This window comes from Petaurus breviceps, unplaced genomic scaffold (genome assembly GCF_028583685.1).
Source record: "Petaurus breviceps papuanus isolate PSGF00001 unplaced genomic scaffold, PetGlider_PUasm1.0 220, whole genome shotgun sequence".
Lineage (NCBI taxonomy): Eukaryota > Metazoa > Chordata > Mammalia > Diprotodontia > Petauridae > Petaurus > Petaurus breviceps.
This window is the reverse complement of record NW_027185876.1, coordinates 4,873,917-4,900,640: the sequence shown is the minus strand read 5'-3', so window position 1 is coordinate 4,900,640 and position 26,724 is coordinate 4,873,917. Positions and strand designations below refer to the sequence as shown.

Here is a 26,724-nt window from a genome sequence, read left to right as displayed (position 1 = left end):
CTGGATAAATGTTATTTTTCTCTAAATAAATATACGAGAGGCAGTGTGGTATATAGAAATAGAAAGCCAGTCTTGGAGTGAGCAAGACTTGGATTCAAGTCTTTACTCAAACACACAGTGACCCCCAAAAAAGTTACTTAGGCTTTTGGTTACCTAGGCAACCCTCAATAAGAAATGAGTTACTATCTATGAATCCTTACAATGATAAATGCACAAAGCCTGAGTTTAAAAATAGGCAATGCTGTAAATAAATATACACTTGATTTATGTATCTAGCTAGTCGTTTTACACCTCCTTTACAAAGACTCCACAATTCAGGGACTGATGTTCCTCCTGGTCTCCAGCTGTGCATTCTCTAGGGCTCTTCCTCATGCCTGGAAGGCTCTGTCTGCTCACTTCTGCTTCCCAATTCCCCTGGCTTCTCAGCTAAAATCCCAACCTCTGCAAGAAGCCTTTCTTGGCCCACCTTAATGCTACTGCCCTGTCTACATGTTTTCCTCCCTCAAGGACAGGAACTGTCTTTGTATCCCCAGCCCCTACATAGCACAGTGCCTTAGCACAGCAGGAACTTAATCAATGCAGGCTGACTTGACACAGTTACAGAGCTTTGTCTTCAGATGCAAAGATGAGATATGAGAGGATTTAATAATGTTCACAGTCCCATAACCCCACTGCACCTAACCCCTGGACTCTATGGACTCCTCTTCTTCACCTGTTAGATTGTTGATCCCCTCTCCCATGCAGCAAGTCCTTTCCCCCTCCACAATCCAGCTCCCCTATTATGTGCTCTCTTCCCTATATTAGAAATGTAAGCTCCTTGGGGGCAGGCACTAAATAATCGTTTAATAAATACTCTCTCTAGGGGTCAATATCATTTGGGCCATCACTCTAGTTCATCACCTTCCACGGGGTCTACACAGCAGTAGCCCCTTCTCTTCAAACTTGGCAGGGGGCATCTCCTTGCACCAAGGGACATGGGTTTGGTGGGGTAATAGAGGCCATTCCCTGCCTCTTTTCTTGCCTATCCTAATCACTAAATAGATGTTGCCTCAGTCAAACTAGGACCATTAAAGACCTTAGCTTGAAAAAACTGCACCCAGAGTCATTTCCAGTTGTCCTGATCTGTATCTTGCTACTGAACTCAGATGGCTCTGGGGGAGAAACTGGGCTGATGACCTTGCAGAGCCCATAAATCCAATTCGTTTGCAAATCATGGCATCACCTTCTTGATGCCATGTTCCTCTTTGAGAATGAAGGATGAACAACAATGCTGTTCCAGGAGTTGAGGATACAAGGACAAAAATAAGACCATCCTTGTCCTCAAGGAACTTACATTAGGTTTGGAGAAAAAACAAGTTATGTGTCAAATAAATAACAAGGTGAGTACTTGGGGGGAGAGCATGAGCAGCTGAGGGGACTGAGAAAGGCTTCGTGTAGAATGTGCTGCTCAGGGGGAGTTTTGAAGGAAGCAAGAACTTCTGAGAGGCAGATGTAAGCTGGGCAGTATTTTCCCAAGTTCGGTGGACCATCAGTGCAAAGGTGAAGACGGTTGACACTATAATGGGTAACAAGGTCTGTCTGGTTCATTTGTACAGTACTAGAAGGGGAGTAATGTTTAAGGTCAGAAAAGGTAGGTTGGGACCAAGTAGGTTGTGAAGGTCTTTAAAACCTAGACAAAGGAGCCTAAAGGATCCCAGAATAAGAATAGGAAAACAATGGACTAGTAGGGAAAGGGGAGTAAGATGGTCATGATGAGGTACAGGCTCTGGGAACCCCCCAGAACTTACTGAGGCTATAAGCCTTTCATTGTGGCTTGGCCCAAATCTCAGTTACTAGCCTAGCCTTCCTCTGTCCAGCTACTTCCCACCCTGGATCCTCCCAAAATATCTATACACCCTTGAACTGGCCTAGCCCACCATTGTCTGTGGGCTCCAGGTAGCCTCCAGAAACTTCCCACCCTTACTCACTCATTTACTGGAGTCTGACCTCTTTAACTCCTCCAGAATGCCCTCCCCAAACTCATTACTGGATTCTGACCTCATCTGACTCCTTCAAAAGACCCTCCCCAAACTCCTCCTGTAAACCACCCCTAGATTTCTCCCACAACCTTTCTGTATATAAGACCCCATCTTGCCTTCATGTGGCGTGAGAGCACCATAGAATTTTCTAGCACAAGCTTTACAGATACCGAGGCTCCTTAAGAGTCTAACCAATATGGCAAACTTTTAAGAAACTTTTCTTTTCTTTGGCTGAGAGAAGACTTGAGTTGAATTCATTCGGCAGGACCTGGCATGTTGGTATTTTGGGGTCATGAGCACCCCTAGACTAAATCTCATCATTTTATGATGACCCTCTTCAGTGAGACCTGCCCTTTGGGAAAATCTGGGCTGTTCTGAAGGGGAGGGGAGAACAGAAATAGGAGATCAATTAGGATGGTAGGATTTATGCAGGATCGAGATTGGCAGAACAGGAATGGTAGGGAAAGGCGAGAAGGAATTCTCAGGTAGAAAAGCACATCCCTAAAATGGCTGAACACGGATAAGAACCATGAAGAGTGAGGGAAGTGAACTCACAAGGGTCATAGATTGACCAAAGAAAAAGAGATCAAGGGATTAGACAACATGATAAAGGCAAAAAGCAAGCTCAGGAAGAGTGGGCATAGAAAAGACAGGAGAATAAAAGAATGTGGTCAGAGAGAACTGTAGAGTTCCAAATCTTATAGTTGGATCTGCTTCAAATTAAAGTGAAATTTAAGATTTTATCATCCCAATGAGCCCTGTATATGAAAGAAACTGAGAGCCTAGGGTACAGAAAGCCTTCAGTTTGAATATTTAAATCACAAAAGGCAGGGGAGAAATTGAGAAAAGAATGCAGATCAAGTGCAAAAGCTATTATTATCTCTATTGTCATTAATCAAGGTACAAGTTCTCAAGAGACATCAGATGACAAGGACAAGGGTCTTGAGAGGGTGATATAATCTGTGAAATTCTGAGAGACCATTAGGTAGTGATGACAGAGGTCTAAAAGTATCAATGGGGAACAAGGACCATGCCAACTCTTATGTCTGGCTTAATGAATGGTAGGAAGAAAAGGATGAGAAAAAGAGCCAAGAACATTGGAGGTGGCAGAAAAAAGGTATGGGTGACAGTAAAGATCAGGAGAGGAATAAACAGGAAATGGAAGCTGGTCAGCTAGGTGGTGCAGTGGATAGAGCATTGGGCTTGGAATCAGGAAGACTCATCTTCATGAGTTCAAATCTAGCTAGGGGACTCTGGGCAAGTCACTTAACCCAGTTAGTCTCAGTTTCTCTTCATGAGTTCAAATCTAGCCTGACACTATCTAGCTAGGGGATTCTGGGCAAGTCACTTAACCTGGTTAGTCTCAGTTTCCTTCATGAGTTCAAATCTAGCCTGACACTATCTAGCTAGGGGACTCTGGGCAAGTCACTTAACCCTGTTGGTCTCAGTTTCTCATCTGTAAAATGATCTAGAAAAGGAAATGACAAGTCATTCCAGTATTTTTGCCAAGAAAAGTCCAAATGTGGTCACAGAGTTGGACATGACTGAAAAAGACTCAGCAACAACATAGGTTTTAGACACTACACATTTGGAAGTGTTGGAATAGGGTTGATCAATTTGGTATCAGTAAAAGAGCATGGGGAAGGGAAGCAAGAAAAAGGATTTGTCTTTCAGTTTTGGATGAGAAGAACAGGAGGTTGGGAAGTAAACAAAAGAGCTTTACTAATCATATAAGTCAGAAAGGATTCCGATGACAAGCAAGCAGAAGCTTAGAGAATGAATTGGTAGCAAGATCCAAATTAGAATACTGGTATCACAGAGGTTTCATAAAGTACTTACTCCCTTATCTCCAATTTCCAGTGGCCTCACTTCAATTGGAGATGGCAGCTTTGACTCTAGAGGAGAATGAGCTAGGCCTTGAGGGTAAGGTCAGGCCAACAGCTGCCCCTTTCTTATCTAGTTGTTCAAAGAATCTGTTTTCACTTACCTAAGAATTCAAACCTTTTCTTCAGCTAAAATGTAGCCTTTACAATAGCAAGGAGGGGACAGTTATGCAAGCCCAGATGCAAACACAGTCTGGTAATCTGGGGCCAAATTCTTGAACAAAGGTCAAGTACAAGGAGGTCAAGGTTTAATCATCTCCCAAGCAGTAATGAAACTTGAGCCAGCTGCACCCCTGCAGTAGCAGTAACTTAGCCCAAGCTAATGAAGTCCATATACTTAGACTTCTAATAGCCACTGAACTTTCCAAATTAGAAACTTAGATGTGAGTTGATCTGAAACGTAGCAATGATCTGTAGTTCACCACAGCTAATACTTGTCAGCATCCCACTTTTACTGATGAAGCCTTTAGTGATAAGCACTCTATGAAGCAGGTGTGCCCCCATTGTTATTTTGGAACCGGGAGAAGCAGGCTGGCTTTGCCCAGTCACAGAGGTAAGTGGCAGGGTCAGGATTACTCACGCTGCCCATGGCATAAAGTAACCTGATCCCACACTCTGCTCCCTTTCTAAGCCCACAACAGTTTTAATAGCAAAACTAATTACAATGAATGGAAAACAAGTTAAAGTTGCCCACTGATCTAGCTATATTAGTTGTAGCCAATCCCATGACACTGTTTGAACAGTCTTCTCACTAGGCTAAAGAAACCTTAAGTTTTGAGTTTAATAAAAAAAGATCCAACATAGCAATAGTCAGACAATAAATGTTTATTAAGCCCCTCCCACATGCACATCGCTAAGCACTGGGTACTACTAGGCAGAACACAGCTCCCTAAAAGTCATCCTTCTATTCTAACAAGGAATTCAAGTTCAGTCAGATTTATAAAAATATACTTAAAAGATATGAAAAATATTTTCCTTGCTCTAGCAAAAATTACCCAAATTAATCCTGTGAAAATATAGTGCGTATTTCAGTGACTTTGTAAATAACGAAATAATCCTACTATTGGGAAGTTTCCTTCTCTCCTGCCCCCTTGCTACTTTTCCTTATGCTATCTCCCAACCTTCCCTACTATGTGTTGGCTTTCCCCATTAGAGCATAAGCTCCTTGAGGGTATGGACCATCTTGTTTGCCTGTATTTTCTATCCCCAGAGCTTAGCATGGTGCCTTGTACATAGTAAGTTGCTTAAGAAATAATTTATTTATCTATCTTGGCTTCTTAATGAAGAACTAAGAAACAGAAACCTTCCTTTTCTAAGTTAAAATATATTTCTTCCATTCACACAATTGTCATTAGAATGCAAACCAGCACACTGCACTCTATCAGCCTCCCAAACATCCTGGATTTGCCAGTCTACTATTTTTTCCAATTCCAAAAATTATAGAATTTAGGCATCATTCTGGGTTCCTTCCTGAAATAAATGATTATTTTTTAAATTAAACATCTCGTGTTCCATGGTATCCTTTAGCCATAAAGATCCCCAATTTTTTTATTTCTCATAAACAGCTTTTTTTAAAGGTTTCATACATATTTACTAAGACAAAGTATATGGCATGTTTTATGACATTTATATAAAAATGCAAATGATGTCATGTGAGAAAACATTAAATGTGGCATCCCACGATGCCAAATGTGTTCTTTACTATTTCCTTGTCCCAGCAGTAAGAAATATGGAAAGCTAAGGTGCAACTGCAGCAGCTGTTCAACAGAAACCAAGACACAATTCTAGTCATTTAGGACAGGAAATGAATACAATACCAGATCTAAATGAAGCCACAAGGGAATTATTGACAGGCAGACTAGAATGACCCAAACTGGAATTCTGCCAAGACAGCAGACATGGACCAGGGAAGAAACAAAACTAGTTTCCTTCTTTTTCTCCTAAAAAGCCAAATAGCAATTAAAAGAATGAAAGAATTCTACAACCCGAACCAAACACCACCTGATAACAGAAGTTATCAAAACAGTATTATGGAAGCCATTCTGGTATCTGAAAATGTATTAGAAGTTCTTGCGTCAGAAAATACATTCGAAGCTTTAACCTAATTTTCATCTGTTAAAGAGACTTTTGTTTTCTGAAAGAGAATATCACTATACTACAAAGTAGCCCATGGCAACATTTGTACAGGAAAGCTTATGTTGTAAAACAAAAGGAATGACTGGATCACCAAGACCCAGAGTGAGTTAATTAGGTATGCTTCCTAGTACCTTAATATTAACCAACTGTAAACTTTATTAGCAACTTCTAAACCCCAAATGAAAATGATGCAAGGCAAACAGCCTTCTTGGTTAGAATGAAAACTCCAGAGCAGAAAGAGTAGATCTAAATGAGGACTTCATGTTTCAATGGCCTCTATTTCGTTTGACCAAAAAAAAACCCCTGAAATAATACTATTTGATGCATGAAAACTGATCAATGATAAACATTCAACCACCTCTCTAGATAATAATGTGAGAATTTTTTCAGGTTACAGAATATGTAGCCTCACAAAATTCAATATCATATATATTTATCCTCCAGAATTTTAAGTCTGCATAACATGAAATTTGTGAAAAGGGCAGTTAGGTTATTTATTGAAACATATCTTGAAAAAGGTTAAGTCTTCCTCCTGTTTTTGGTCTCCAGTTGGAAATGTACCTAATTACTCGGGCATTTCACGATTTAAGCACTCAAACCTAAGAAGGACAATATATTATCTCAATAAACATGAAGTATTTAAAAAACTATATTACAATAAATCCACATTCATCTAGGTTCCACTTATCTAGTAATGGCAACACAGTCAAGAACAAAAAGCAGGGGAAAGATCAAAACAGACATCATCAAGACAAAGACCGCCGGCTCCTTGGGGGCTAGCGTCTAGTTCTTTCTTTGGATCTTCAGTGTTCAGCACGATGCAAGGCACAGAGTCATCTCTTAATAAATCCTTGTTGAGTGGGATGACTGTTGTCTTAGAGCTCATGAACTTCCCTCTCAGACGAGTCTTTTAAAGCTCTTAATCACAGCCTATGTGTTTCTCTTACTTTATACACAATTTTAACAAGCTTGGTTATCCAACTTCATAGCACAAGCGGCAAACTAATGAAAGGGATGCTAAGTATATTGAAAGCATCAAGAAGTAATAAACTGGAAATGTGGGAATAGAAGTAAATTTACAAAAAGCACATGCAAAAACTCACAAAGCATTGCAACATGGTGCTAAATTATTTAGTATGAGGGCAATCTGCCTCGCAAAAATCTCAATACCCTGAGAGCATTGCTGTCTGGTTGTTGCCTGTCTTCCAAGAGGACCAAAATGACATCACTATGCTAGAGTCAAGCTACAGTGTGTCTACCTGTGGCTGATCAAAACAATATGAACTTGGGAAGGTCGGGGCTTAAGTAGTAGTCCATGTGAAAAATCTGCTCATCTCAAGTTTCTTTTGAGCTACCTCAGAGCACAGCACCTTCTCTGATGAGGGTACATACGCCATAATGGGAAATTCTGTGCCAATGTCTCAAACTGAAATGCAACTATCTATGATAGATCATGATACTAAATGTTCATAACGGTGACCCTCTCTTTAAGAAAATTAATCCATACATTCAACATTTATTAAGTAGCAATTATTTACTAGGCTACAATGGAGATGCAAAGTTTGGATAATCAATGACCAATGCATACATAGCCAAGCACTATACTAGGCACTAACAAAAGAGAAATACAAAGGAGAAATTAAATAGTCCTAACTCTAAAGGAACTTACATTTAATCAGGGGATTATATATACATGTATAATACACAAATGACCAGATGACTTTGAAGGATTAAGGTGGTGCTTGGGCTGAGTCTTGAAGGGGGATACATTCCAGGCAGAGGGGCACAGCGAGTGAAAAGATAAAGGGATAGAAGATGGACTGCCATGTATGAGGAAGAGTGAGGCAGCAGTTTGACCACACAATATTTTTGACTGAGTTCAAGAAGAGAAAGGAATGGTGTATAGTAAGGCTGGACAGGTAAGATAGGGCCAGGGACTTTGAATACCACGCAGAGCAGTTTACATTTATTTGATCCTAAAGGAGACACTGAGGGTTACTGAGAAGCATGACATGCTTACACTTGCACTTTAGCAAAAATCATTCTGGCAACTGTGCAGAGGGTGGAATAAATGGGGCAGACACTTAAGACAAGGAGATATGTAACTAAAAGACTTGCTATTTCAATAGTCCAGGTAAGAGGCAATGCAGTTCTAACTTGAGGAGGGGGCTGTATTGAGTACAGAGAAGGGGATGAATGTGAGATTTTATGAAGGCAGAAGAGGCAAGATCTGGCAAATAACTGGATATAAAGGATTAAGAGTAAAAAGTCAAGGAAAGAAACCAAGGTTGCATACCTGGGTGGCTGAAAGGACACACTGGAGAAAGGTTTGGAGGGAAAGATGAGTTCTATTTTAGGTGTGGATATTCAGTTCTATTGTCTATCAGGCAGTTGGTTGTACAGGATTAGAACTCAGGACAGAGACTAGTGCTTGATATACAAGTGTGGGATTACAACCATCAGAACTAATAAAAAAAATCACCAAGTGATACATTATAGAGAGAAGAGAGAAAAAGAGCACCCAGGATAGAACCTTGGGGTGAAATAATGACAATAAGGAGAAAGGATATGGATGACAATCAAATAAAGAACAGTGAGAAGGAATGATTAGACAAGTAGGAGAAACAAGAGAATGCAGTGTCACAAAATTCCAGAGAGGAGAAGGTACCCAGGACAGGAGAGGAGAGGATCAAATGTAAAAGACAGGTCAAGAAGGATGAGGACTGAGGAAGATCATTAAATTTAGAGAAAAATTTCAGTTGTAATAAGAAGCCAGATTGCAAAAGGTTGCTAGGTGAGCAAGAGAAAAATTAGAAGCAACAATTGTTTATAAAGTGGTAATCACAGAACCATTCTGGGTTGTGGGTCCACTACAAATTTGTTACATAACCTCAATGGGGTCTTCCCTGCTGCTAAGCGATCTATTTATCCTTCTATACCTATCTTATCGATTCACTATCCCTCTCCCCACAGCAGCTCTTCCAAATCTTTCCATCCCTCCTCCAACATCCAATGGCTTCCCCCCTCCTCATTCTCTCAACTAAAAATCTTGCCTCATATTTTACAGGAAAAAAAAAAAGAGGCCAACTACCATGAGCTCCCACTTCCTCGTCTCCTATCAAATAAGATGTCTTCTGCCACTCTCTCCTTCATGCTTCTCCCACATTTCCAAGGCTAATCCCTATGTTCAAGTAATCCCATTCCATCCCATCTCCATCAGCTTGCCCCTTCTGTCATCCCCACTCACTCATGCTCAAGTTTCTCCCTATGTCCTGGCTCATGCCCTATCTACAAACATGCCTATGTCCCCTATTCTGAAAAAAGAAAAAAAAGAAGCCTCTTCTATTCCCACTAGATAAGATCTGCTAGCTCTTCTCTGTAGCCAAACTTTTCGAATAGATTCTTACACTTTCTCTTCTCTCATTCTCTTCCTAACCCCCTTACAATCTGGATTCTGACCTTATTCCATTGGAAGGTTTTCTCAAAAGTCACAAATGATCTTTAAATTGCCAATTCCAATGGCCTGCTTTTCAGTCCTCCTTCTCCTCGACCTCTCTGCAGCCTCTCCTCCTTGCAACTCTCTTCTCATTTTTCAGAACACCACTCTCTCCCGGTTCTCCCATCTATGCTTATTCATAGCATCTGGCCGTTCCTCCTTTGTTGGATCCTCATCCAGATCACACCCTCTAACTGCAACCTCAGAGGTTCTGTCCTAGGGCCTCTTCTCTTCTCCCCTGTACCACTCCACTTGGTGATCTCATCAGCTTCCATGGATTTAATGAACACCTGTATGCTGATGATTCTCAAATCTACCTATCCTGCCGAACCTCTCCACTGACCTCAAATCTCTTCTCTCCTCTCCACCCGCTTTTCAGACATATAAAATTGGATGTCCGACAGACATCTTAAATTCAACAGCCCAAACCAGAACTCATTATCTTTCCCCTTAAACCTTCCCCACCTCCTTCCTTCAATATTACTATAAAGGGAAACCCCATCCTCAGCTCCTCACTGTCTCTCCCTGCACCCCCCCCCCATATCTAACCTATTGCCAAGACCTATCAGTTTCTCTCAAATGCCCTTCTCTCTTCTGACATTGCCCCCAGTCTGGTGCAGACCCTCACGTCCTCCTGTCTGGGTTACTGCAATAGCTGCTGGTGGGTCATCCTTCCTCAAGTCTCCCCCCACTCTAATCCATCCTGTTCAGTCACTAAAGTGATTTTCCTAAAACGTGGGTCTAATCATGTCACTCCCCTCCTCATTAAACTGCAGCAGCTCCCTATAGCCTGCAAGATCAAGTGCAGAACGATCTGTTTGGCATTCAAAACCCTTCGTAACTCGTCCCCTCCAACTTTTCCAATATTCTCATTACATTACTTACTGATTTTGATTCAGTGACACAGGCTTCCTGATTGTTCTATGAAAATGACTCTCCATCCCTTGGCTCTGGGCATTTTCTCTGGCTGTTCCCCATACCTGCAATGATCTCCCTCAACTCCACCTACTGCAGGCAATATACCTTGCCCAGCTTCCCTAAGTCCCAATCAAAATCCCATCTTCTACAGGAAGCCTTTCCCGGTCCCTCTTGATTCAAGTGCCTGCCATCTCTTAACTATTTTCTATTTATTCTGTATACTGTCCGTATTTTTTGTGTGTGTACTGTCTCCCTCGTTAGCTTGCAAGCTCGTTAAGGTTAGGGATGTCTTTTGTCTCTTTTTGTATCCCCAGTGCTCAGCACAGCGTCGGGCACAAAGTAGGGCACAAACATTTAATAAATGTTAATTGACTATGTTTAATTTCTTTTTATTATAAAAGGCAGGTCATCAATTTTGGAAATTTTTCCATCCAAAATACTTAAAAGTTTTGGCATTTTCAAAGGAAATTTATTTATATGGACTATCTAATTTACTTCATTCTGACAATACTAGATAAATGAAATACTACTGTTTTTAAGAAGATCTGGAGAATAGAGGTCACAGACTTTTCTAATGAACTCTACTTATTTAAAAAAACAAACACTTAAAATTCATTCAAATAATTTGTCAGGTAAAAATTTAGAATTAAAGTATTTTGAATTTTTTATAAACTGTAACAATACACTAACACATGATCAAAGATTTAAACTGTCATCTGTAAAAAAGTGCTTTGTAATTTTTGAAGATGGTGAAGTTTCATGATTCTGAAAAAGTTTAATTCACACTATATATACTATAAATAAAAATAAAGAGGTCAGAATAATCTTTTTGTAGAGCATTTAATAGAATATTTCCTTGAATGTTTAATATATGCAGACAACACAATCAGGAATTTCTTGATAATGTGTTAAAAATGATGACTTGGTTACAAAAATAGCCCAGTTTATCTCTTATTAAAAACTCTTATGATTCACAGATAAGAAGCAAGATTTACGCCTACCAAGGTACATCTCATAAGAACATGTGACCAATTATTTCAGTATAGAAAATACATAGAATTTTTGAATGGTTATATGACTTTGAAGACTCATTGGCAATTCAAACTTTATTTGCCTGTAATTTTAAAATTACATAATCTCTAAGTACAAAAGTTTAAAAAAATACACTTTGATTTACTGAATAAAAGGTTCCAAACTACATTTCCATTTCAAAATATAATTTTAATCATTGTAATAACTGTTTTCTGGATTCAAAGTCAAAATAAGTTAATGAAAATTAATAAAACATAGGAAGTAAGAAATTCCTTCAGGGAAAAAAGGGGTAACATTGTCAGTGTGTACATGCACTAATGTAAATAAATAACTTAAACACCAAGCTGAATTTTTTAAAATGCATAGAAATGACAAGAATTTCTCAGAGAGGTTGACATAGGTTTTAGGATTAATTATGGGCAATTCTTGAATTCTCAACATCAAGACTAAAGAATTGAAGAAAATAAAGCCCAAAGCTGAAATCCAACTACCCAACAAATTCTTTAAATAATCGAGAAATTTCAAATTTAAGTTATTTATAATTCAATCAGAAAATGTCTTTATTGTGTCATGGTTGATCTCTAAATGAAATAAATATCTATTTAGGTAAGTTATGAATGATAATTATCATTCTGTGTCATTTTTGGCACGTCTCTACACAAATTCTTCTTTCAATTTACACTTTATAAATCTCCTGGAAAGAGTGTATTTTGGAGTAAATTCTAATTTTGGCCTCATGACATATATGCTTTATGACACAACTGACTATTTGGTGCCCCCTTCCAAATAACTATACATATATGTACTTATATAAATATACACAAACTTTTTGGGTTAGAAAAATATTTCATTTTTGCATATTTAAATAATTATTGAAAATGTTAATATAGGAATACATTAATATTTATACAATTTAACTTTTATTTATAAAAGATTTTTTTTATCATAGCAGCCTTTGCATTGCAAATGAAATGTGACCCAATGGTGAATCAGTCTAGATCAATTCTTGCTGCCACACGCTGGCTAAGCAGTTGAAATGCTCTTCTCCAAAAGGAATGTCCATTTCAGTTGTAGCGTTTCAGGAAAAGGGAGGATCACTCGCACAAAGCACAGCGTTATGGGGCTAATGTCAGAGAACATTCATGAATAAGTGCATTCTTCTCATCAATGTCCATAATTATGGTAAGAAATATTACTAATGTATTCACAGAAAGCTTAGGTTACCTTTGACCCCAGAATAACTGTGTAGTGAGCAGAGATAAACTTACTGATGAATGGAATGTCTAGATAGATGTACCACATAATTTAAGCAGGAATTATTTAAGGAATTAAAATTGGGGTAAACATCATCAGGAGAGGGAGGAAGAAAGGAACCATAGAGATATCACACAAATCATCCCTAAAAATCAAACACTTATATTGAGCTTATTCTTGTTGAGCTCACGCTCTAGATTTCCAATTAAAATATCAATACTTTCTTGTAAATCTTTGAGATTAACTTTTCGATCCATTGAAGAATCTATTGTCTGCATTGCCAAGTACGTTTGAAATGTACACTCTTTGGAGATGGGCTCTGCTTGTTCAATTACCTTATCAGGTCCATCGGCTTTGCTGCAATCTTCCCCGCTTTCAGTATCTTCTGAAGGAACGTCATCATAATCTACTTCATTCACATTTTCTTTCAGGTTAATAAAGTAGTTTTCTCCACAACTGCTCCAGTCTCCTGCGTAGCGATTACTCAGGGGGCTGTCCAAGCGGGCTTGCCGGGGCCTAAGCACTCCTGATTCTTCCACAGCACTCAAGTTCAACATCTGTGGTCGCTGCTTCTTCCTTCTCAAACAATTTAGAGGTTTCTGCTCTGGGAACAAAGCCTTTGTTGATTCTTTGACATTTAAATGTTGCACTAGAACAAACGATACATTTACTTTTAGTGATAGTAATCCAATGGGCACTCTTAAAAACAGTTAAAAGATTAGCCATTTAAGACTAAACTACAAGCATGCAACAAAACATGCAAAACACGAGGAAAACATTCCACGATTATTTTTTCTGTCATTATCAGATATCATCAAGATTAGTGATAAAAGCCAGTGGTGCAGGTCCATGCTGGATGAAGAGGCCTCATTAAAATGAAACAAGCACTTTCAAGTGTTGATTAACTTACTTGTAAGTTAATCATTATCTAGTTACAGTTCCAAAAGCAGGTAATCTAGAAGTTTCTTCTACACTAATGAATGCTGCAGCAGAAAGCAGGCATGGCATATTGGTGTCCAAAAAAAGGGAAGAAAGAAACAGCTCCTTCTTCGGCAAACACCTGAACCAGCCAAAGGCATCTGAAATCACCTCTGAGAGCGTCTGGCCCAGGCTGTGTGCAATTTTATTAGGAGCTGTGTCATAATTAACTTTACTAAAGCAGCCCAAATCCCAATTCTTTGGTAAAATGCACTTAAGTCACACTTTATCATTTGTTACCTGATTCTGATTATACAGCATAAGCTACTAATAGTCTTCCTTTATTGCCTGTAAACAGTACAGATATTTTATTTTCTCATTCTTGCTAAATTTCTAACACTCTCAAATAATATCCCGTAACACTCAATGAAATTTTAACTGAGGCATTCCTTGTCTGCCTCTTAAGGTGCAATGAACTAAAACATTTCTACATGATTTTTCAGTATGGAAAGTCATGACCTTTTTTAAAATGCTGTCAAGGTAAAGGCTGTCCACAATAACATTCACTTTCTGTTTATTTTATTTTACTTCCACAAAGGTCTTTTTGTTTACACTATACTCCATTAAGATGAAGGAGCCACGAGTTAATGATAACACACCAACTTTACACTCTCAAAATGAACAATGACTGCTTGTTTGCAGTTGTGCAAAAATAAGGAAATTGAAGGGCTATATAAACATGCCTTTGGTTCAAGTTTTCCAGACCTACAGTGAAATGCAGAAAGAACTGTTTTGAGAGAATACATTGATAATTTTTTTTTATTTGCTTAGCAGGCTGTGGAAATATTAAATGATTGAAAATAAATTTATTTCTAACTTCCAAACTTAGCTGCATTACTGATTACCATGAATCCACTTTAATTAGGCCAGAGACTGGACTTGTGATTCTATTGGTGAAGGGAGTTCCCATCAATGGACTCCTCTACTGATGCAGATCTGGACCTGCTCAGCCCCTCGGCCATGAAAGGTGAAGTGATGTGTCCTGTCACACAGCCAGCAAGCACAGGTCAGAGGCAGGGCTTGAAATCAGTTTTCTTGGCTCTGATATCAGCTCTCAATCCATGACACAATCCTTTCTCTCTAGCTAAACATTACTGATATGTTGACATACAATCACACCACTCCATTAATGCTCCTAACTTCTGGTTGATGATCCAATCAACCAGAACGATTTTTGTGTCTAAATCTCTTCCTTGTTTCTCTACTTTCTCTAATTTTCTTTAGCTGTAACTTCTGTGTTCATTTTTGCTTGATGATAGTAATTAAGGCTTTACCCTATAACCTATACAAATAGCCTATTTAAGTATTCTTACATGTGAAAAAAATCTAGAAGAATAATCTATTTCATGTTCTATACTGTAACATTAAAATGTATGCTTCTTTAAAGCAATATTAACCTCAGAGTATCAATTTCTTAGATTTGTTGCTATAGAGTTTAAAAGATTCTCTAAATTTAAACACATAAAAGCTTTGGTTCTCATACAAGTATTAAACTACCCATACTGCACATTTAATGGTTGCTGGAAAAAGTTCAAAATACAGTAATCAATTTTGAGAAATGTAAGTTTAACATTTCTTGCCTTTTATATAGTATTTAGCACAATAGGTTCTTAGCATTTCATTTAGATAGGATGAAAAAGAGAGAAATAAATACAAATGACAATCCATTCTTTCTTAAAATGCCCCAAATCTGCCTCTCACTGAAAATTAAGCAAAATGAAAAAGATAAAGTTTAAAATGTTTCTAAGGTGACAAAACCAAGGTAAACTGTTTAACCTAAATAAGACATGGGAACTATATGGTAACTATCTTCACATCACTGAAGGGCTTTCATGTGGAAGAGAGATCTCACTTCTCTGTGTAGTTTCATTAGGCAGAACTAGAAGTTACAAGGAATCAGATTTCAATTGAATATATGGAGAAACTTCCTAAAAATCAGATTTGACTGAAGTGTCTGAAATGCTTCCTTGCCTCTTGACTTGTGAGTTTTCCCTCACTGGAAGTGTTCAATAAGAGGTTTAATGACCACTGGTCAGAAACATTGTAGAATGGATTTATGCATCAGATAGGGGACTGAATGAAAGAAGCTCTTAACTCCCTTCCAATTCTAAGATGCTACATTATTTTCTTGCCCCAGAGTAGGTTAAAAATAGCTAAGGGCAGTGATAAATGAAATTTAAATTTTTCTCTCTTCATGTCTAAGCAGGAAAATATTCTAAAGTAAAACCAAAACAGAACAAAATGCACATCCAAGATAATCAAATTATGCATCCAGATCCAAAGCCCACACTGTAGATGTGACAGAAATCCTGCACTTATTGAACTAATTTGTTTTGGCTCAGGAGCTGACTCAGTGCTAACTATCTCTCTATGACACTGTCATGGATTTAACATACTCAATTAAATTCAACAAAGACTTCTTAAGCACTTTTTTCTGTGAAAAGCATTGTGGCCATACCACTGGGATGTATGAAATTTAAATAAGATACAGTTCCTGCTTTCACCGAATTAACATCTAGAAGGGGAACATAAAAACCAGTGTATGTGAAATATAAAGTCTGAGGAAGGAAAGATTATTATCTTCACCTTAGAGGAGAGGATAAAGGAGGGCTGCTGACATCTGATTTGGGCTCTACAGGAAAGGATTTCAAAGGGGATGGAAGGGAGAGAGGGAAGGAATATGCAAGAATAAAGAACAATCAATAGGAGACTTGATGGAAAGTGGTCCCCATCTGATGTCAAAAGACCAAGTCTGAATCCTGGCTCTGCCATCTGACTGTACAACTTTGGAAAAAATCACTTAAGTGTTTTGGGCCTCAGTTTTCTTATTTGTAAAATAAAAGGACTAAAGAAGATAGCCTCCAAGGTTCCTTCCATAGGATCCTATGACACTGATTCAGTCGGTCAACAAACATTTATTAAGTACTTCCCACGTGGCAGGCAGTGGGTTAAATACTGAGAATACAAAGAAAGGTAAAAATATACTCTCTGCCCTCATGGAGCTCACAGTCTCAGGAGAGGAGAAAGAACATGTGAATAACTAGGTACACAATGGATATATAAAGACTAGACAGAAGATGATCTCAGAGAGAAGGCGCTAGTGGTAGGGGTAAAGGAGTAGAGAAACAAGCCAGGAAAGGTGAGACTGGACATGAATTGCAAACAAGACCAGGGAAGCAGGAGGTGAAAGTGGGGAGGGAGAGAATGGCCGGGATAGGGTCGGTCAGTGAAAGAGCACAGAATCGGACGAGTGTCATGTGATCCCGGAGAATAAGGAGAGGAGTAAAATATAAGAAAGCCTAGGAAGGGGCCAGATTGTGTGAAGGGCTTTAAATGCCACACAAAGCCTTTTGTAAGTGATCCTAGGGATGACCAGGAATCACTAGAGATTACTGAGCAGAAGGGGTGGCAAGGTCAAATTCTGGTAACTTGGTAGAAGATGAAGCAGAATGGGGAGACACTTCAGGAAGAACCCAACCAGAAGTCAAGAGGCTTGGTCTAGGTATGAGGGTATGAAAGCCTCCCCTTTCACACGTGGGGTGGGGCCACGTGTGAAAAGATGGAGGACACTAAGATTGTAAGCCTAGGTGACAGGGAGGAAGGTGGTGCCCTCAACAGAGATGCTATGAAGAGGCCAGGATTTAGGGAAAGAATAATGAGTTTTATTTTGCATATGCTAAATCTGAGATCATCTAGCTTGACATACAGGCTGAGATGTCTGGGAAAGTAATTAGGACTGGATCTTATACACTTATGTGAATCATTAGTAGAGGGAGGCAATTGAAACCATGGGAGCCGATGAGATTATCAAACTAAATAGTTGAGAGGAAAATAGAAGATGACCTAGTATAAAGTCCTTGGCAACACCCACAGTTACTGGGAATGATCTAGAGAAAGATCTAACACTTGATTCCTTCTAATCCCTATCTCATTCTCTTTTATTCTCCTCATTTGCCTCGATTACCCCCAAGTGTTTTGTGTAGATTTGCATTAGAAAGTTTGGGATTTCTAAACACAAAGTTTCCTTCAAGTTTAAAGTGTCTATCTATTAAGATCTATGAAAAATAACTCAGTCTAAAGCAATTTAATACAAAATTTAAACAATTCCACTTTAAAAAGTTAAAAATGTGACTACAAAAAGTTGATAAAAAGTTTCTATTAATAAAGTGACTCACTTTACCAACTCAAAATGTATTTTTAAAAATTTTCATTTTATTTTAAAGTTCCAAATCAAGGATTTCTCTGCTCTTTAGCAAATCCTGCCTGACAACTACCACATCAATTCTTCAAAAGTAAGTGGCAGGGGTTGAACTCAAACCCAGATTCTCTATCTCTCTTTCCATTATATCCCATGATATCCTCATCGGACTTTCCAACTCAGTAGCAACCTTTGACAATGCAGCATCCTCTCTATATCACAAGAAGGCATTGAATGAAACATAATAAACAAAACAAAAACAGTTGCATAAAAATCAGTTTTGCATTTGGTCTTAACTTTTATGTCCCAATCAAATCAATCAATTAACAGATAGTGACTGAGGGTCTGTTTGCCAAACACTGTGCAAAGCACACTGAGGAATACCCCAGAATCATAGAATTTGTGAGCTGAAAGGACCAGAGAGATTAAAAAATAAAACTGGCATATTTTACAGTTCAACAACTTCTCACCATATTATTAATGAACTAGAAAAATTTTCAATAAACTTATTACCTGGCCACAGTTGGAGTAAGTAATGTAGAACCTCGATGTGTTTTTTGAAATCCAGAGCACTTGCAAGTTCTTTGGAATCAGTAAAGACTCTGTGATTATGAGGTGAAGTCTCTTGCCTTTGACTCAGTAATACAGGCCCAAAACACACTGCTAAATTCTGACAGGTCATCTTATTCACTTCATGGTAAGAAGCCACTAATTTCAGATGATCCAACAGCATCTTCAAGGTTGCCTATAATGAAAAGTTAAACTTCATGTAACATATCTGTTTACCTGAAAACCCAAAGTAACAATTTTTAACAGTGCAATTATACAGAAACAACCTATAAGAAAAAAATAAAGTATGTTCATTGAGTGGAGAAAGACCAAACAAATTGTGGTATATCAACATAAAAGAATATTCTACAATAAATGATACATATGATAAATGAATATAAAGAATTTTGACAACCAGGGGAAGATGTCTATGAACTGAGGCAGAATTAAGTAAGCAGAGTCAAGAAAACAATAAATAAAACAATGCAAATGGTAAAAACAAACAAAAAACTCCAAACTAAACACTGTGTAATTATAATTACCAAGCTTAGCCCCACAAAATGAGAAAGATACACCTCTCTCCCTTCTCTGCAGAGGTGAGAACACTGCATGGATGTCAGATGTAGAGGACATGTCTGTTGGATTTTGCTGAGCTCCATGTTCCCCCTCTTCCTTTTTTATTCTTTGCTACAAGGCAAGTTGAAGAAGGAATACATTTGGAAAAAAAGTAAATATTAAAACCCAATGGTTTCCCTCATTGATATACAAATATATACAAGATACAGGTAACAAAAAAAGATTAGCTAGATTTTTTTAATATAAGCAAATTTGACCTTGTAGCTATTACCAAGCCTTGGTGAAATGGGGCTCACAGTTGGAAAAGAGTGTATTTTATTCAACAGGGTCAGAATGAGAAGAGTAGAAAAGTATCATCTATTAAAGTAATGTGAGGAAATCCAGAACGAGGAGGGAGGCAGAAGCATGGTGGACACTATCTGGGTGATGATCAAAAGAAGAAGCATAAGTATTATTGTCATAAGAAGATGGCATATATGTAGAACCTACACAAAGAAAGGAAATAAACATCTTATGAGGATACCAAGGCCTAGCCAACAGCATCCAACTCAAACAGGAGTGGGAGTAGGCCCACTGATAGTTTTAAAATGTAATGTTATTTGCTTTACCCTATTTTTATTTGCTAAACATTTTTCACTTACGTTTAACTCCGGCTTGGGCTGTACTTGGGAGCACTGCAGCAGCAGGCAGCCTCCATACTGACCCCTGATTCTAGATGATCTTGCTTGTGGACAGGATGAAGCTCTTTTAATTACATTTAAGCCCTGGAACAAAGGGCCTCCTAGATAAGACTGAGATCACATAAGAGATTCTGTGCAACTATCCACAGTAGAAAAACCAAATGGATGAAGAATGACTACTGTTCAGACACTGTCATTAGTGTGGTCCATCAGTACAAATACTTTGACTTGACACTACGCATGGACAATGAGCTGGACCCACAACTGAACAGGAAGTTAGCAAGACAGACAAATGGCCTTTAAAACAAGAGGTAGTGTTTTGAACTGACCCCAAATTGCTCTCAGATATGAAGGACCACCTTTTTAGCAACAATACTCTTCTGGGGATGATACATGGCAAAGTAAAGCTCAGGGGTATCCAAAGCAGTGCTGCTAAACTCAGATAGAAATGGATCCCTGGGGGTCATATACTGACTCAGTAAAACATGAATTAATGATATCTCTGTTGTGTGGTATTTTATTCATTTTACTAAACATTTCTCAATTGCATTTTAAGTTGATTCAGGCAGGCTTTGGAGCATCAAATTTGATGACCTCTCACCCAAAAAGCATTAGAGAAGAAATAATGGATGTGAATAAGTTGTAATGCATTACAAATAAACAATGAAGTAGAGTAAAGGATATCCCTAGAGAGCCTTATGTTCTGAGAGTGGTCCCAGTTACAAGAAAACCAAGGGACATCCTGTGCGCTCTTCACAGTGACATCCATGTGATGTCAAGAGATCAAAAGGAAGGCTCCCAGCACATTGGATAAAGTGCCTACAACGCCTTTACAAGAGGCAACGAATGAGAGGCACACAGGATGAGAAGCCTCTACCAGCTGTGAATGAGAGTGCCCTCATGAACAAGACACCCATTGAGAAAATAAAACTGCTGTTCAATTCACATATTTCTTGCATGTATATGAGGCACCATGATAAATGCTGGAGATATGAACACAAAGATAAAGCCAGTTTTTTTTTTGTTTTATCTCATTTCATCCTCACAATAAGCCTGTGACATAGGTGCCATCATCATCCCCACGGGCAGCAAGGTGGCCAGACAGGAGAACACTGACATTGCATTCAGGAACACCTGAGTTTCCATCTGGCCTCAGACTAGATGTGCGACCAAAGGCAACTCACTTCTCTCTGTTTCAGTTTTCTCATCAGCATGAGGAAAATAATATTATATGGTTGGGAGGATAAAAAAGTGATCATATTTGGAAAGCATTCTGCAAGTCTTAAAGCACTACAGAAGTGTTAGCTATTGTAATTATCATTGTTAATACTGTTATTACTTTACAGATGAGGAAACTGGCTCTTATACAAGGTCTTCTCCAAGGTACATCATTAGCAAGTGCCTGAATCAGGATTCAAATTCAGGTCTTCTGACTTCAGATGCAGCATTCTCTCCTCTATGTCATCTAGCCCCCTTAAAGAATTTACATTCTCCCAGGTGGGAACAACATACACTCATATCAACATAATACAAAGTAGAAAGTAATGGGAAACAAGGTCAGAGAGGGTAAGATAAATTACTCTATGGAAATTTGAATAAGAAGGTCAACAAGAATAGGGAAGCTTTCACAGATGAACTGGCATCTGAGCTGAACCTTGAAAGAAAAGAAAAATCCTAAAAGGTTTAAGTACACTCCAAGAATGAAGGATTGCTTATGCAAATGCACAAAGAAAAAATACTGAATGGTAAGAATTATTTTGGTTAAAATGTAGAATGTATATAAAAGGGTTTTGATGAGGGAAATAACATGTTCAGACCTGTGCACTGGGAATATTATTTTGGCAGCTGTAAGGAAAATGGACTGGAGAAGGAAGAGACTGATGACAAAGAGACCAATTATGTATAAGGCTATTATAATGATCCAGGCAACCAAATTTATAACTTTCAAAATCTTTCCTAACTTTCTGACTTATATCAAACTGATTTATATACAATTAGTCATTAGTTCAATAACTATTGATAATGCTATTAATGGCAAACATTACCAAAGTTTGCTAAATAATAATTCCAGGGGGGGTAGCATTTATCTTAGATTCTTCATGAGGAAACACCATTAGTCAATTAAAAAAAAATCTCTGCATGAATGGGGAGGTGGGAAGAAGACATTTTTAGAGGCAGCTCTGCAATGGATAGAGTAACAGAATAATGGTATAATAAATAGAACACTGATCCTACAGCCAGGAAGACCTGAGGTCACGTCTGCCTCACACACTTAGGAGGTGTGTATTACCCTGGGCAACTCGTTTAACCTTTGATTGCCTTAGTTTCCTCACTTGTAAAATATGTCTAACTAAAAGCACTTACTTCCTAGAACTATCATGAGAATCAAATAGATTAAATTTGTAAAAAGAGCTTAGTAAAATGTCTGGAACATAGTTAGCACTAAAGAATTGCTTGTTCCCCTCCCCTTCCTGATTGGGAAATGAAATGATACAACAACAAAAATTATCAATAGGAACATAAAAAGGGGAAAAACTACATAGCCAAACAGGAAAAATAAACTATGAGTTACCACATAAATATTTTAATCACGTAGTCATAAAAACAATATTTAACTTGCCAACTGACATTAAAGTTATTCTCTGAATAAATGAATGAGTAAAAATAAATTTAAAATGCCACTGTGACTGAGGGAAACAATTCAAATCTTAATTTTACAAAAGACTTGAAAAAGTATGCTATTTTCTGAAAAAATAATTTCTGTGTAAAGATTTTGAGGCATCTTATTTAGTCTTATGTCAAAAACTTTTAGATACTGATATCATAAAACTTCTCTTTCTGATAATGCCAGTGTTGCCTTTAAAATACTTTCAAAGTCATGGTTGTTAATCAGCAGTTAAATATTATATGTGTTCTACTTTGCTAAACAGTAACTTATAATCAACAAAGGTTATGTATTTTCAATATCACCAAACTAAATGTAAAGTAAATCAAATCTAAGGGTTAGAACAGAATATTGACTATGGAGCTAGAATACTAGATTTCAAAAGTGAAAGGGACCAGAGTGATTTTCTAGTCACAACATTCAAAAATGGAAGGGACCTTGGAGGTTTTCTAATCTAACCTATATTCAGAAAAGAACACCCTTCTACAAACATATGTAAGGCATCACTCCAATTTTGCTTTAAACGAGCTTGGAAACCCTTCCAAAGCAGCCCTGGTAGGTCTGGAATTCAAGGTCCTTGACAACTCAGCTCCCATTCACTCCTCCAGTTTCATTTCATATTATTGCCTCTGATATCCTTGTCAGTTCAACCAAACTATTCCCTTTATGTAATATTTTATTATCCACTTTTAAATAGACAGCCCACTAGGTCTAGAATGCACTCTGCCCTCACCTCTATCTCTTGGAATCCCCAACTTCATTGAAGACACAGCAGAGGCAAAAGTCTAGAAACTCAAGGAAAATAAAAAAGTACAAATGCCTGGGGATCAAATCCGGGCTCAGATACTTAGCACCACACCCAGAAATAACTGGCCGTGTAACCTTGAGCAAGTTACTTAACCCTGATTGCTTATTAAAAAAAAAAAGTGCAAATGAAGGAAGCACCTGCCCTTAAAGAATACCAGACCTTAAACTACATTATAAAGCAATAGTCATAAAAAAATTTATTGTTTTCTTTTTTTTTAAGCAGAAAAGTAAATCAGCAGAAAAGACCAGATAACCAAGAAACAGAAGTTGAAAACAGTAGCACAGTATTTGACAAACCTAATAATTTACTGAGGGAAAAGGATTCCTTTTCTTGACAAGAACTGTGATAGTCTCTACATCATATTTTTGATGAACTGTTTTTCTTTGTCACACGAGGTTGTTCAATCTATAGCAGTGGAAAATGATATAAAGAAAAATGGTGTGACATTTTAAAATAAATTTTTAAAAATTCAGCTCTCCTAATTTAATGGCCAATATGAGCAACAATAAAACACTTGGAAGAATTTAAGAAATAAATTGTTATTTCCTGAACTAGAATCCAAGTGCCCTCATTTGAAAATTGACACTCCTAGGACAAGGAATGGGCAAAGTAAAGTTTTTCAAATAGGGATATAGGAAGAATAAGATCAGAGAAACCACTAAATTCACTCCTGCTTGACCTAGGAGAAAGGGCTGTTGTCCTTCTGATCTCTTACCTTACCTGGAAAGACAAAGCAGGGGAGGGTTGTTGGGGGTGGGGAGGGGATTGAGCAGAAGATCAGGTTTCAACAGTGGAAAGAGGATGTTCTAGAATTTCACAAAGTATTCTTCTGGAAATTAAGGGAAATTCCCATTAATTTCTGTCCTGTGAGAGAGCTGCAGAGTAGTGAATAAAGTAGTAGGCTTAAAATCATAAAGAACTGGGTACAAATTCTGCCTCAAATATTTATAAACTATCTGACCCTGGGTAAGGCACTTCACCTCTCTGAGCCTCAGTGTCATCATCTGTAAAATGGGGAAATTAGACTAGCTGTTTCCTCTAAAGTCCCTTCCAGCTATAAATTCAGAACTCTATAAGAGTGACTAGGGAAGAGAAGGGGGAAAGCATTTCTATAGGGCCTACCATATGCCAGGCTGACTCAGGAAATACTGGCAGTGGGTGGGTGGGAAAGTCTGGATATAAACTGGACACAGAATTATCTCCACTCCATTAGCTCCTTAATGAATTAATATTTTGAGGAATGGTAAAACTCAAAAGATCTTTCAAACAAAAAGATAAGGAAAGGAGATCTGTAACTGCAAGAATAACTGAGATACATAACAAAAAGAATGCATTCATCTTCCATAAACATCACCTCATATATGGCTCTTAGAAAAAAGAATGAAAAGGGGCGGCCAGGTAGCACAGCGAGTAAGAGCACCGGCTCCAGTGTTGAGAAGACCTGGAGATCGAATCCCGGGCTCAGACACTTAGCACCCACCCAGAAACACCTGGCCATATAACCTTGAGCAAGTTACTTAACCCCAATTGCTTAGGGGCGGCCAGGTGGCTCAGCGAGTAAGAGCATCGGCTCCAGTGTCGGGATGACCTGGATCAAATCCGGGCTCAGATACTCAGCACCACACCCAGAAATAATAACTGGCCGTGTAACCTTGAGCAAGTTACTTAACCCCGATTGCTTAAAAAAAAAAAAGAATGAAAATTTACATGGAAAGTCAATCAATGGTTTGTTAGATTCTAAAGTATCCTAAAAGGGGAGAAATAGGGAAGGAAATTAATTAAATGAACATTTCTCAGAAAGGGGTACCACAAATGAGCACAAGGTAAGATAATGAATGTTGGGGGTAAAGGGGAAAGGGAGTATTTTGGACTTTATTCTTACCTGGGCTGGAAATAATAAGGGTTATAAAACACTTAGAGCTGGTTTAAAGGAGAAAAAAGTCAGAACTTTATAAAAGAAAACACAAATTTTATTAGCATATTGAATGCAAATGAATAAGCTCATCAACAACACAAGAGAAAAAATTAAAAATACAGAACCCAACAATGTATTAATACAAGAAAAATGGCTTAAATATAAAGAGAAATAGAATGAAAATGAGAAGCTAGACCAAAATGCTTCAAGCAACTCCAAAAAGCAAGAGTTGAAACATGACTGCAAATAAGACAACATAAAAACTGATACTGTCAAGAGATAAAAACAGGGAAGCTACATTATTCTTTTTTTTTTCTTTTTGGAGGGCAGTTGGGGTTAAGTGACTTGCCCAAGGTCACATGGCTAGTTTTTGTGTTAAGTGTTTGAGGGCAGATTTGAACTCAGGTCCTCCTGACTCCAGGGCCGGTGCTCTATTCACTGTGTCACCTAGCCGCCTCGAAGCTACATTATTCTCAAAAGTAGCACAGACAAGAGAACAATGTTATTCTTAAACATGCATAATAACTACCAAAGAGCACAGAAATGAACTACATAAAAGGATAACTAAAATGAAAAAAGAAAAAGAAAAGACAACAATCATTATAGATGTCTTTAATATTCCATTTTCAGAGCAGGAAAAATCTAAAAAGAAGATAAATAAGATTATTTATTTGAAAAGATTGCTAGAAACATTACATTCAAAAGACATGATTATTTCTGAATGCAAACATAATATACATACATACATATATATATATATATACCTTCACAAAAAATTATGATATACCTATATAAAATCTGGTCATAAAGGAATCATGAATAAACTTGGAAAGGAAGAAATAATAAATCCATTTAATAAACCATAATGTGGTAAAATTGTGTAATTTTTAAAGGTATCATAAGTAAAAGATATAAGCCTAGTAAGTAAGGAGATCCTAAATAAAGTTTAGATAGAACAAATTATAGAAATGAAAGCTATTTTAAAGACCACATACACAGGATCAGCAATTTTGAGTTGAAAGGAACCTTAAAGGTCATCTTAAAGAAGCTGAACCCAGAAAAATGATATAACTTTCATATGTTTAGACAAATGTTTAAATGGAAAAGCTAAGACATGAATCCAGGTCTCTAAGTTCAAATTCAATGTTCCTTCCACAGCACAATAACGACTCCAAAGAGAATGACAGCAGGGAAATAAAAAATCAAAATTTGTGAGATTCAACTAATACAAGCATAAGAAGAAAATATTTCTCTCTAAATACACATATATATATACTTTTTTTAAAGTAAATAAATTGCTTTTAAAAGTACACATGTGTAGTGTTAGGTAGCATTAGGAGAAAAATTAAATTTAAGTTCCTTGAAGTCAAGGACTATTTCATTTTTGGCTGCTTCTCCAACACCCAGGCCAGTGCTTTACACAGACTAAGTGCCTAAAAAAAATCTGAACTTTTATTTTTAAAAATTATAAAATAAAAAAAGGAATAAACAATACAAGATTTTTAAAACTAAAAAAATCAACAAGTTTATAACTGCAAAAGCATCAAAGAAAGTTTAAAGTCAAAAAAGAAAGATAAAACTGAAAATAAACGAGCCAAGAAATTAAAGAAACTAAAAT

At 37.6% G+C, this 26,724-nt stretch overlaps 1 protein-coding gene across 1 annotated transcript in view; it reads right to left on the bottom strand.

The window, feature by feature from the left end:
* Nucleotides 1–11,275: 11,275 nt before the first annotated feature.
* The window catches only part of SYDE2 (synapse defective Rho GTPase homolog 2), a 102,046-nt gene continuing 86,597 nt past the window's right edge, over nucleotides 11,276–26,724 (bottom strand). Inside the window, exons 6-7 of the mRNA XM_069094588.1 lie at nucleotides 18,427–18,658; nucleotides 11,276–13,386 (exon numbers count right to left, since the gene is read on the bottom strand). Of these exons, the coding sequence (XP_068950689.1) occupies nucleotides 12,890–13,386; nucleotides 18,427–18,658 (729 nt within the window). The 3' untranslated portion in view covers nucleotides 11,276–12,889. The remainder of the gene's footprint in view (nucleotides 13,387–18,426; nucleotides 18,659–26,724) is intronic.